General features: G+C 38.6%; 1 protein-coding gene across 1 annotated transcript in view; it reads right to left on the bottom strand.

Moving 5' to 3' along the window:
* Positions 1-12,789, bottom strand: part of oaz2a (ornithine decarboxylase antizyme 2a) — a 33,380-nt gene extending 20,591 nt beyond the window's left edge. Inside the window, 1 exon segment of the mRNA XM_086148916.1 lies at positions 12,620-12,789. Coding sequence (XP_086005042.1) covers positions 12,620-12,789 — 170 coding nt within the window.
* Between the last annotated feature and the right edge of the window lie 264 nt (positions 12,790-13,053).

The raw sequence follows: 13,053 nt of genomic DNA, 5'->3' as shown, positions 1-13,053 counted from the left end.
CGTTCGTTCCATAAAGAAGGAAGAAAAAAACATAAGGACGACAGCAGCGATGTATAATAAAGTATTTAATTGTATAATAATTGTAAAAAAAAATAAAGGTTTCTACTTCACGGATTTTGCCTGTCACGGGTTCTTTTTGGAATGTAACCCCCGCGAAAAACAAGGTAATACTGTAGCACTTAAAATGAGGAAACGGTCTGGAAAAAATAAAAATAAAAAAAATAAATAAATAAAAAAAATTAATAAATAAAAAAATTAAATTCATCATGTGAACAGGAGAATAACACCAACAGTGACGTTATTGAGAAGCACAAAATGAATCCTTGTTTTGACTCCTTATCAAAAAAGGAGAAATGCCGTGTTTTTCATTATTTCAATTTTAAAAAGGGTAAAGCCTATTTTCATAGTCACTCCATCAACGATTAGCCTTTTCTACTGGGTATACTGGACATAAAAAAACAACAAATCTGATTGTTGTTCTTTTTGCATAATGGGCCTCTCAAAGACGTTCAGACACAAAATCGCGTTCTGAACGAAGCCAGGGCCTCTCCGTCGCGCCAAAACACAAAAACCAGGGTCGCAAATAAACACTTGAGGTCGAATTCTTTTCCTCATGATTTGAAATGGCAAGACATCTGTCGAAAATCCACGTGACAAGCTAACGTAGGGTGTTATTGTAAGGGTTTGCGCCTCACGGCAAGAAGATCCCTGCTTGGACTCCGACAGGCCGGGCCTTTCTGAACGTACTCTCCATGTTCTCTACGTAGGGTTCCTCAGGGTTCTTTTTTTTTGTTTTTAGCATTTTTAGCAATTTTTACACACAAATGGAGATCCTTTTCTACATTTCACTTTTTTTTGTTTTTAGCATTTTTAGCAATTTTTACACACAAATGGAGATCCTTTTCTACATTTCACTTTTTTCTGTTTTTAGCATTTTTAGCAATTTTTACACACAAATGGAGATCCTTTTCTACATCTCACTTTTTTTTGTTTTTAGCATTTTTAGCATTTTTCACACACAGATCCTTTTCTACATTTCCTCCATGGCTACCTGAGGCTATCAGACTTTTTAATTCCTCTTCCCTCAGCCGCAGGGAATCTTCAAATCTTTGTACTTAAGACCTTAAAACACTTGATAGCCTTAACCTTGACAATTTATATTTTATTGTATTTCTTATTCTCCCTCCTTCCTACTATAATCTATTATTGTTATGTTTTTGCTTGAAACTCTGGCACAACAATTTCCTTCAGGATAAATAAAGTTGTTCTTATCTTATCTTATCTTACCGCTGTACTTGTGGCAAATGCTACAACTTCGACGCACTTGCCATGTTGTCGTTTTACCCTCAGAAACCCTTTTCATTTCACGTAGCGACTGATTTCTGTTTTTCCTGTTCAATAACCAGTATATGCCTATTTCTCAGTTCATCTGCAAGCTTGAACTGGAATGTACATTTCTTATACAGTACATGTGCATTTACAGCAGCCATGTCCAAAATATTGTAAAATACTGCAACAGGCCATCTATGGTTCCGGTGTGCACATCGACATCGCATTTCAAGCGGTTGTAATCTGATCACGTTCGGTTTTCTTGCTTGACTAACTGGACTTGAGGATGTCTGTCTTTAAAATGGGAACTGCATGCAGCATTAATATATGTTTGGAAGGTGTAAGTTAGTGGATCCCCCTCCAACTCCAAACCTGCCTGTGCAAAAAAGCGCAATCGCAGCATTTCGAGCGCGAGACAACGACAGTACCGTTACCACATGAGACGTTACACAAAAATCGACCAACACAAACAACAACATACTTCTTCTTTCGGCTTTTCCCTTCAGAGTTCACCACAGCGAATCAACTTTCTCCATCTAACCCTATTCTCTGTATCCTCCTTGCTCACTACGTCCATAAATTTTCTCTTTGGTCTTCCTCGAGACCTCTTGCCTGGAAGCTTCACCTTCAGCAACCTTCTACCCAGATCTTCACCATGGTTTGGACATGAACACTCCTTCGTTCATGTCCAAAACATCTCAATCATCACTTTGTCTCGGTCATACATGTCCTGCACCCCTGTGACAGATTCTTCTTCTCCTTTGGGCTTTTCCCTTCAGGGGTCCCTACAGCCAGTCAACTTTCTCCATCTAACCCTATTCTCTGGATCCTCCTCTCTCACACCAACTACCTTCATGTCCTCTCACTACGTCCATAAATCTTCTCTTTGGTTCTTCTCCAGACCTCTTGCGTGGAAGCTCCAACTCCAGCATCCGTCTACCAATATATTCTCTATCCCTCCTCTGTATATGACCCAACCATCTCAGTCTGGCTTCTCTGACCTTCTCTCCAAAACATCTAACATGTGCTGTTCCTCTGATAGACTCATTCCTGATCCTCTCCATCCTGGTCACTCCCAAAGAGAACCTCAACATCTTCATCTCTGCAACCTCTAGTTCTGCCCGCTGTCTTTTGGTCATTGGAACAGTTTCTAGTCCAAACATCATCGCTGGTCTCACCACTGTCTTGTACACCTTTCCTTTTATTCTGGCTGATAGTCTTCTATCACATAGCACCCCTGACACTTTTCTCCACCCGTTGCTCTGGACTGTTGACCCTAAGTACCTGAAATCCTCCAGCTTCTTGATCTCCACTCCCTGTAGCCTCACCGTTCCACCCGAGTTCCTCTCATTCACACACATCTATTCTGTCTTGCTGCGACTAACTTTCATTCCTCTCCTCTCCAGAGCATACCTCCAGAGCATGCTAACAACAACATAAATGCTATGAAAGATCAAATGTACATTTCAATCATACTTACTGTATTTTGCGGCCCATTAAGCGCAATATCAATAAACGGGTCGATTTTCATACATAAGGTGTACCGCGTTATAAGGCGCATGATAAAACATACGGTACGTAAAGCCAAACAAAACGGTAAATTCAAACGTTATTCGTCTCATTTATCGGAAACGGCTCGGTCGTCTTTACTGTGCGCGGTTCATCTGCTTGTTTCCTGCACTTCCGTACCGTTGATTCATTAATTCTTTCACGCCTGCTCGATTCCCATCATCCAACGGGCGTCTGATTGCCTTGAGTTTGAATTCCGTTTCTTAACAGATGCCATCTTTGGGCGTCTTCGGTAAATATTCTGTTGGAGCACGGTAGTGATAGTACAAAAAATGCTACTACATACTGTTCTCTGATTGGTTGCCAGGGATAGCGAACACCTGAAGGCAGTGCGAGGTCGGAACAACGTTGTATTCCAGCGTTACGTAATCAGTTATCTAACGTTGTTTGACGTTGAGACACATATTCAACCGTTTTAGTACATCGTTCCCGTGGGAACGGTCCGATGATTCGGTCCCTTACTAAAGTCGCATTAAAACTTTTTGACAGATGTTTGAGCGCAGCGGGATACATAAAAATAGGTTGGAGGTTAATAAGCACAACAAGAATTCATACGTAAAACGCACAGACGATTTTTGAGAAAATATAAGGATTTCAGGTGCGCCTTATAGTACGGAAAATATAACAGCAGCCTGTCTCCAAGGATATTGAAATAAATCTTATTCATACATGTATGAAGGTATCAATCAGGGACGTCACATGACAAACCAGCCAAATTCAGGTAGGAACACAACAAAATGTCCAAGAATAAGAATAGCATTGATATAATGATATATTGTCCAGTTGTGATGTACATTCACCATCATCATCTATTTTCATCCTGCTTGTTGTCATATTCCTGAATATAAGCCGCACCTGCTAAAAATAATGTATAAAAATCAATGTGTATGCTATCGATGCTATCTTGGTCTTCCTCCTGCGCATAAACAATATTCAAGTCGTCTTCTTCGGTGTTGCAATTGAACGGCTTCGGAATTTCATGGTAATTTTATTGGTCTGGTGTGACGAAGCTAAATGAAGCCTGTTAGCACAAAAAAAAATCCATAAATTAGCCGCATCTGTGTTTAAGCGTTCAAAGTGTGTGAAAAAAGGAGAGGCTTATAGTCCGGAAATTGCGGAATCTATTTTCATCTTTATTTCTGTGCTTGTTTTTGTTGTTGTCATTTTGGTTATCAATTTATTTTTTTTTTCTTGTTGTCATTTCGTTATTTATTTTACTTTTTTAATCCTTGATGTAATTTTGTCGTCTATTTTATCTTTTTTTTTTGTTTGTTTGTTTTTATGTATTTTTTAATCCTTGTCATTCCATTCCCATCCTGTTTATTTTTATCTATCACGATATCTGTTCCTATTCTTGTTATTGTCTTCATCCTTTTAATTGTCTCTTCTGTTTATACTCATATTCATTGATCGTGTTGCGCTGCTATGAAAAACAAATTTCCCCTGTGGGGATCAATAAAGTATTATCTTATCTTACATCTGTTTTGTCAATTTGTTCACCACCATGGCTGGCTTCATTCAAAAGAGAATCAGAAAAGCTTTATTTGTCCCTGAGGGGCCAATGGGGGTCATATGGGGGAGCATCATCAAAATTGTGAACATCAAGAATAAAATAAAATAAAACAAAATTGAGTAATAATAAAAAAGAAAGAACATAAAATTAAAAAAAAATAGATATTAAATTTAAAAAAAAAATATGTATATAAATATATTTTTTATATGAAATAAAAATTATATATATATATATGATCTTATATATGTATATATATTGTTATTTAATTATATCAATAATCATTAATATTGATTATTTCATAAATATATCTATATATTTTTATACATATTATTATTATATTACATATATAATATAATTATACAAATGCATATATATGTATATATATAAATATAAATAAATTACTCTACACAATACGGGGTGAGCTGATAACGCTGGTTGAGTTGGTTGTGTTAGCTCAGGCGGCTAACAAAGTCTTTGTTATGGTTAGCTTATCGTTAGCTCATTGGAGAAAAATATCCGCTGGAGCAGGAGGTGAGGTGAAAGGGGAGACGTCCGGGATGAGGAGGAGATGGGGAAGGTGTAAAGTGGGACATATATTAAAAAAAATCATAAAAAAATAAGTTAAAAACATAGAAAACAAAAAAAAAAAAAGTTGAAAAAGCTACTCCATGCCCCGGAAGTCTGGAGTGCAACGCTATGCTGATGACACAGTGACTGAACTAATCTGCTAATTTTAAACATTGAAATGATAAAAATAAAATATTCAAAATATTAAAATAAAAAAAGTTTAGGAGCCCATTGGAGGCGCTAGCATCGTTCGCTGCTAAACGATAAGCTATATCAAATGTAGCCGCGTGAATCCTTTAGCTCGTGACTGAAATACAGCAATACTAAAAGGGAACCTGAGCTCAGGCTGAATCTCAGGTGACCCCCTCGGGCGTCTTGGATTTCCAGGACGAACCGCCCGCCGTGCACTCCGGCGCCGCGCTCACGAGACGGCGAGTTAAAAAACCAAAACGCGTGTTGTGTTTCCACGCCGATGACCTGCCGCAGCTACGAACAGAACTCTATCTCCCGCTGAAATATTCAGCAGTGTTAAAAAAAAAAAAAAAAAAAAAAAAATGAGTGGAAACACGCAGCGGGATAAGCATCCTGTCCCGAGGTTTTTTTATGGAGGAAACAAATCAGAGGCCTTATCGGGGCCATCCGTCCCAGAGGAGAGGATGTTTAAGACTGAGGAAAGTCTTGTTGCTGGCATTGTGTCTCCCTACTTCCTCTTATGTACTCGCTGTTGAGTAAATATGCCGTATTCACTGATGCACTTTCCAGTAAAGATACTACAACAATGTATACAAAGCTCTTGAGTGCATAGCCAGGGGGAGAAAATTATATATTTATGTATTTATTCAATTAAATTGTAGTACAGTCGAACCTCGGCTCACGAATTTTATTTGTTCTTCGACTTCAGGAACCGAAATGTTCTTGAACCGAAACAATGTTTCCCGTTGAAATCAGTGTAGCCACATTGATCCGTTCTGCAGCCCCCAAAAACAAGTTGCACTCTTTGGAAACGTATTTGCAGCAAAAATACAGAAAGGAATTAAAGATAACGTTCATTTTTGCAGTTTTTCTGCTGTTCTTTCTCTTCTGGCCGGCTCTCTTTGTTACCTTATCAGCATTTATCAGCTTACCAAGCATTTTTCTGTAAATCAGCAAAAGTAAAGCCTTCTAGTATATGAGACCCTTGCTGATGCTAATGCTAACTCAAGCAAGCTATCGGTCAGTCATCAAAACTAACAAGCATTTTTCTGTAAATCAGCAAAAGTAAAGCCTTCTAGTATATGAGACCCTTGCTAATGCTAATGCTAACTCAAGCAAGCTATCAGTCAGTCACCAAAACTAACAAGCATTTTTCTGTAAATCAGCAAAAGTAAAGCCTTCTCGCATATGAGACCCTCATTAATATCCAGCTAGCTCTGTCATTATTCCAAACAAACAATTACTTTTCTACTTTGCTAAGAATTGAGACCTTTGCATGGTTAACATAGTTGCCCCTTTAGCCACATCAGCCGTCATTAGCACATCTCTGTTCTTCAGGATCGTACAGATGGTTAGCTTAGCCGTGTCATAAAGCTTGGAGAGATCTGTGACACCAACACCGCTCTCACCTTTAGCGATTGTTTCCTGCTCCTTGTGGGAGCCATAATGATGCTAACTTGCTGAAAAAGCATTAAAGCAGAAGAACGCAACAGTGAGCGACGTAAACAACGCAGAGTAGCACGCATGCCTGCTGCTACGCTACAACGCCGCAGCATGGAAAGCCCGTGAGTTTGTTTGTTTGCGTGTTCGTGCACCGAGGCTTGCTCGCAGCTCGATTTAAAATCTTATCGAAAACTCAGCCGAAGCGGTCGTGTCTGACCATGTCAGAAAGCTCATAGCTAGCGCTAGGCTACTACCTAGTGATGCTCCCATATGCTTCCTCTGTTGAGGAATATCCCATGATTCACTGCTCTCTTTCTATCCTGTATCAGTCATTAGCATGTAGCCGTTATTGCTCCTGTTTTTATTAGCAATATATCATTTGCGCTTGTCCGAGGAAGCGGGAAGACCAGCTGTCTTCATAGTTAGCACTAGGCTAGCTACCTAGTCATAAGCAACGACCCGGTCAAGCTAATCAGCGCTAACTTGTTACCATTGGATTTTGGTGTGCCTTCCCATCTTGGCTAGTTAAAACTTGCTACTTTTCCTGAATTCCTGTTAGCTCCTCGTGAACTCCTGATTAGATTTAGTTAAAAAAAAAAAAAAAAAGGTCAGAGTTTTTCCTTTTAGATCCCAAAGCGTGATCTCACGTGAAGCCTGCAGGTGTTTGACCTACAACAGATCAGATTTTGAAAACATACCGCGGTAGCTCTCCTGAAAAACAAATATATCATGTGTCCGCGTACATTAGCATGTTTTCTTTGCTGTAAAAATATATATATATTACATATGTGGGAAAGTGGGACGGCAGCAGCTGCAGTTTCAATGCACTTTTGTCTCCCTATCCCGTGCACGCAGCAAAACCGTCTCAATTACAAAGTCCGGCAAAGAATAGTATCCGCCGCGGTGTGCATTCGGACACGCAACCAAGTCGATCACAGTCCCCTGGAAGAAGCCGTGATCTAATTTAAGGTCCCCATTGTTCCTCTCTGGCAACATCTTGCATTCTTTGACGGGGAAATGACGATTTATTCTTGCGGGGAATCTCAAAAAAAAAAAAAAAAAAAAGGAGAAAGAAACGTGCCAGGGCGCCTTGCGTTTTTGGTTGTCACCCTTGTTTTTTTTTTTTTAGCTTTCTTGGTTTGGACTTGTTCTTTCTTGCTATGTGCAAAAAGAAACGTACTTTTGCTCCTGGCCTTTTCTGCAATGGAGGTCATCATGGTAATGATGATGATGATGGTGGTGGTGGTTGTTGTTCTGGGTGAGGTCCCAATCAGGAGTAACATCCACAGGAAGGACAAACTTGTCCTAGATAAGATCCTGCAAGAATGTTTACATCCCCTGTTGTTGGTCACATCATGCTACGGCCACAGATGCAAAAAGCATCTTTGCGCAGATGATCCGGGGTTTTGCAGGCGTAGTCAGAATTTATTCCGGTCCAGAGCGGGATCAGATCACGCTTTGGGATCTAAAAGGAAAAACTCTTGTCTTTTTTTAATCAAACCTAATCACAAAAAGCTAACAGAAATTCAGGATAATTAGCAAGTATAAGCTAGCCAAATTGGCAAGGCACACCAAAATCAATTGGTAACAAGTTAGCGCCCTTTGGGATCTAAAAGAAAAACTCTTGTCTTTTTTTTAAATCAAAAGTAATCAGGAGTTCACAAAAAGCTAACAGAAATTCAGGATAATTAGCAAGTTTAAGCTAGCCAAGCTGGGAGGGCACACCAAAATCCATTGGTAAAAAGTTAGCGCCCTTTGGGATCTAAAAGAAAAACTCTTGTCTTTTTTTAATCAAACGTAATCAGGAGCTCACAAAAAGCTAACAGAAATTCAGGAAAACTAGCAAGTTAAGCTAGCCAAGCTGGGAAGACTCCATTGGTAAAAAGTTAGCACCCTTTGGGATCTAAAAGAAAAACTCTTGTCTTTTTTTAATCAAAAGTAATCAGGAGCTCACAAAAAGCTAACAGCAATTCAGGAAAACTAGCAAGTTAAGCTAGCCAAGCTGGGAGGGCACACCAAAATCCATTGGTAACAAGTTAGCACTGATTAGCTTGACCGGGTCGTTGCTCATGACTAGGTAGCTAGCCTAGTGCTAACTATGAGCTTTCTGACATGGTTTCTGACGTTTTTTCTGGCACATTTCAACATGGGCGGCCTTCGGCCTCGACCGGTTGACAAAGTAGCACTGATAATAACAGTAGCGCTAACATGCTAATAGCTGAGATGATACAAGAATAGCTTCAATATTCATAATAGAAATAAATATGGCCGGTTGACGAGGCCGTCCCGGAGATACAAGGCCGTTGCAGGCCAACCGCCTCTTTCAGCCCGACCCAAATCCAGAGATGAGGCTCATCTTTCGCTGGGAGCGATTTCTGCAGCCGTGCACGTGCATCACGACCGTCCCGCTCGTCACAAGCAGCACCTACATAAGCAGATTGTCTCTCAGGGACGTCCTAATGCTTCCACGCAGAGGTGATTTCCAAGCCTCTCTCACTTTCATTCTGCCTCACCATGTTTATTTACTCCTTCAAGTTACAACTCTTGCAATGAAAAGAAACCAAAACATGAAATCAACATGGCGACCACGAGACATTACCGTATTTTTCGCACTATAAGGCGCATTTAAAACCCTTACAAAAATCATCCGGTGCGCCTTATGCATGAATTCTTGTTGTGCTAACTGACCTGCAACCAATTTTACAAAAAAAAGCCAGCGACAGATTATTGTAAACACTGAGCGGCGCAAGCGTGGTAAGCGGGTTGGGCTACATGCTAAGCTAAGGGCGGCGTGGTAACCTGGGTGTGTCAAAGTGCTGTTGAGCAAGACGGTTCCTATTGGTTCATCCATTATGTATTAATTGCAGAGAACAAACTTCCCCAAAGGGATTAATAAAGGAGAAATTATAAATATCATTAAATCCAGAGCAAGCCGCTAACTAGCCTGCTGCTAGCTTATGTGCCGTCCCTGGAGAACAAAGTGGACAGAATCACAACCCAGTGTGAAATCGAGGACTGACGCGCCCCGACAAAGTCCAAGAATCAGCCATTCCGTACAACCGTGTGTGTGTGTGTGTGAGTGTGTGTGTTCGTAAAGTGGTGCGGAGATGTTCGGACTGTCGGCTAGCGCTTTTCGCCAGACGTGAAGTTTTTGTTGCTTAAAAGCCGTCTTGGGAATGTCAGTGTACGAGGAAACACGTTTCTACAATGCTTTGAATCTTGAAAACGGTAAATAAAAATATACGCATGTAAGAACTTGATATGTTGCTTTAAAACACTTCCTGCAGTTGATATCTTCTTTTTCTTCTTCAGCTCCTTCTTCCATCTAAATCGCCAGGACATTTTTGACCAAAAATTTTCTGCAACACTACCAGACGAAATTGTAATTTACGCAAATTTTACATCGAAGGTTGTGAAGAAAGTGCAAAGTTACAAAAAAGTTACAAGTATAACCCAGTTTCCACAGGTAGCCTGGAGGTCATCGGCACCAATGGCGGTCTGGAGGCAACCTTTGTGACCTTCGACCCGTCCAGAGCCGTCCAACTCCTCAATTCTCAGTAACCCTGCAAACCCCTCATCAAAACCCCTTATCGGCCGCCCCCCAAAAACTAGCTTACTTACAATTAGCGCAATTCTGTACAGCTAATTATATATTTTTTTAATTTTCTTTTAATTTTTAATTTTTTTTTATCGTTTTAAACTATTTTATTTATTTGATTAAATTTTATTCTTTGGTGTTTACAATTTCAGTGTTTACAATGTGCAGTAATTTATATTTAATTTCATATATAATATAATATAATAATATGATATATAAAATATACATTTAATTATATTTAATTTGATTTTTCCATTAATTTATTTAAAGTGATTTATATATAAGTGTGTGTTTATATATTTTATAAAAAAATGTATTTACTTTTTTTTTTATTTTATTGTTTTAAATGATTTCCCCAAAAACAAGCTTTCTTACAATTTGTGCAAATCTGTACAGTAATTTATATATAAGTGTGTTTCATATATATATTTTTTTATTTTTATTCAATTTTCTAAATTTTTTTTATTGTTTTAAATGATTTCCCCCAAAACGAGCTTACTTACAATTTGCGCAATTCTGTACAGTAATTTATATATAAGTGTGTGTTAATATATTTTTTTTTATTTTTATTGAATTTTTTTTTTTTATAGTTTTAAATGATTTCCCCCAAAACGAGCTTTCTTACAATTTGCGCAAATCTGTACAGTAATTTATATATAAGTGTGTTTCATATATATATTTTTTTATTTTTATTCAATTTTTTAAGTTTCTTTTATAGTTTTAAATGATTTTCCCAAAAACAAGCTTACTTACAATTTGCGCAATTCTGTACAGTAATTTATATATAAGTGTGTGTTAATATATTTTTTTTTATTTTTATTGAATTTTTTTTTCATAGTTTTAAATTATTTCTCCCAAAACGAGCTTTCTTACAATTTGCGCAAATCTGTACAGTAATTTATATATAAGTGTATGTTTATATATATCTTTTTAAATTTTTATTTAATTTTTTAAATTTCTTGTATAGTTTTAAATGATTTCCCCAAAAACAAGCTTTCTTACAATTTGTGCAAATCTGTACAGTAATTTATATATAAGTGTGTGTTTATATATTTTTAAAAAAAATTTATTTAATTTTTTTTTTTATTGTTTTAAATGATTTCCCCAAAAACGAGCTTTCTTACAATTTGCGCAAATCTGTACAGTAAATTATATATAACTGTGTGTTTATATATATATTTTTTTATTTTTATTCAATTTTTTTAATTTCTTGTATAGTTTTAAATGATTTCCCCAAAAACAAGCTTACTTACAATTTGCGCAATTCTGTACAGTAATTTATATATAAGTGTGCGTTTATATTGTATTTTTTGAATTTTTATTCAATTTTTTAAATTTCTTTTGTAGTTTTAAGTGATTTCCCCAAAAACAAGCTTACTTACAATTTGCACAATTCTGTACAATAATTTATATATAAATGTGTGTTTATATATTTTTTTTTAATTTTTAAATTTTTTTTTTATTGTTTTAAATGATTTCCCCCAAAACGAGCTTACTTACAATTCGCACAATTCTGTACAGTAATTTATATATAAGTGTGTGTTTATATATATTTTTTTTTATTTTTAATTAATTTTTTTAATTTCTTTTATTTTATTTTAAATGATTTCATTTATTTGATTAAATTTTATCCTTTGGTGTTTACAATTCGATGCAGCCCCCCCAATCGCCCCTCAGGGACAAGTAAAGTCTTTTTCCGATTCTGATTGAAAAGTACAATCAGACAACCGCGATTGGGCGTCACGGTAACGAAAACTGACTTTATCATCTCAGCGAATCCCGACCGAAGGAGCGGCTCTTTGGAAAAGAAGCCCGCGATGCCCTTCAGCTCCTCGCTTCATTACATAAGTCTCGCTGTCCCACTTCCACCGACCCCCTGGTCGGGTGGAGCGAACCATCTGGGAAGACCTGAGCCACTTTCGGCGCAGAATTTCACATGGTAGATTCTAACCTCGCTGCGTGGCCTCTTGAATTATTCAGTCGGACACCGATTCCTGTCCCGCGCACGGAAAGAAGAAAACCGGAGTTGGAAATCAGGGGGGGGGAGGGGGCAGCAGGAAAACGTACGCAAGATAAATATTTCAGGATGTTACGCAACTCCGGCGGTTCGCCTTTGCCGAATGAGACGGGGAGGAGGCGACATGCAAACCCGCAGAACTGTTTTTTTTTTTTTTCGTTATCGTTCTATCAAACCCTCAAAATTCGGGGAGGAAGGGACTTTAATAAGCGGAGCGGACAAATCTCGGATTTGTGTTAAATCCGGAGGTTGTGATGAGTCTACAGAGGATTTTCCCGTCCGGAGACCAAAACACTGACGGAAACTGGTGGCTCCACAATATAGCACACATAGGATATAACAAATAATAAAAAGAAATGTCTGACTAAATAACTATCCGTTCATCTTCCACCTCTTATCCAGAGTCGGGTCACAAGGAAGACAGAGTAAGGAGGCCCAGGCTTCCCTCTCCTTGGCCACATAGTCCACCTCTTCTCGGGGGACCCCAAGGTGTTCCAAATCCAGCCTGGAGACAAAGTCTCTCTGGGGTGTCTTCGCCGTGATCTCCTCCCAGATGGACATACCCGGAGTACCTTCCCCAAGAAGGAGTCCAGGAGGTACTCTTACCAGACGCCCGAGGTACCTTGTCTGACTCCTCTCTAGGCGAAGGAGCGGCGACTCTTTTCCGAACTCCTCACCCTGCCTCTAAGGGAGAGTTTGGCAACCCTGTGAAGAAAACTCATTTGGGCTGCTTGTATCCCCAATCTCGTTCTTTTGGTCACTACCCAGAACACTACCCAGAACGCTGACGGAAACTGGTGGCTCCACAATATAGCACACATAGGA

Source organism: Fistularia commersonii, chromosome 7 (genome assembly GCF_037954325.1).
Source record: "Fistularia commersonii isolate RoL2024-O1a breed Wild chromosome 7, RoL_Fcom_v1.0, whole genome shotgun sequence".
Lineage (NCBI taxonomy): Eukaryota > Metazoa > Chordata > Actinopteri > Syngnathiformes > Fistulariidae > Fistularia > Fistularia commersonii.
This window is presented reverse-complemented; position numbering and strand designations above follow the sequence as displayed.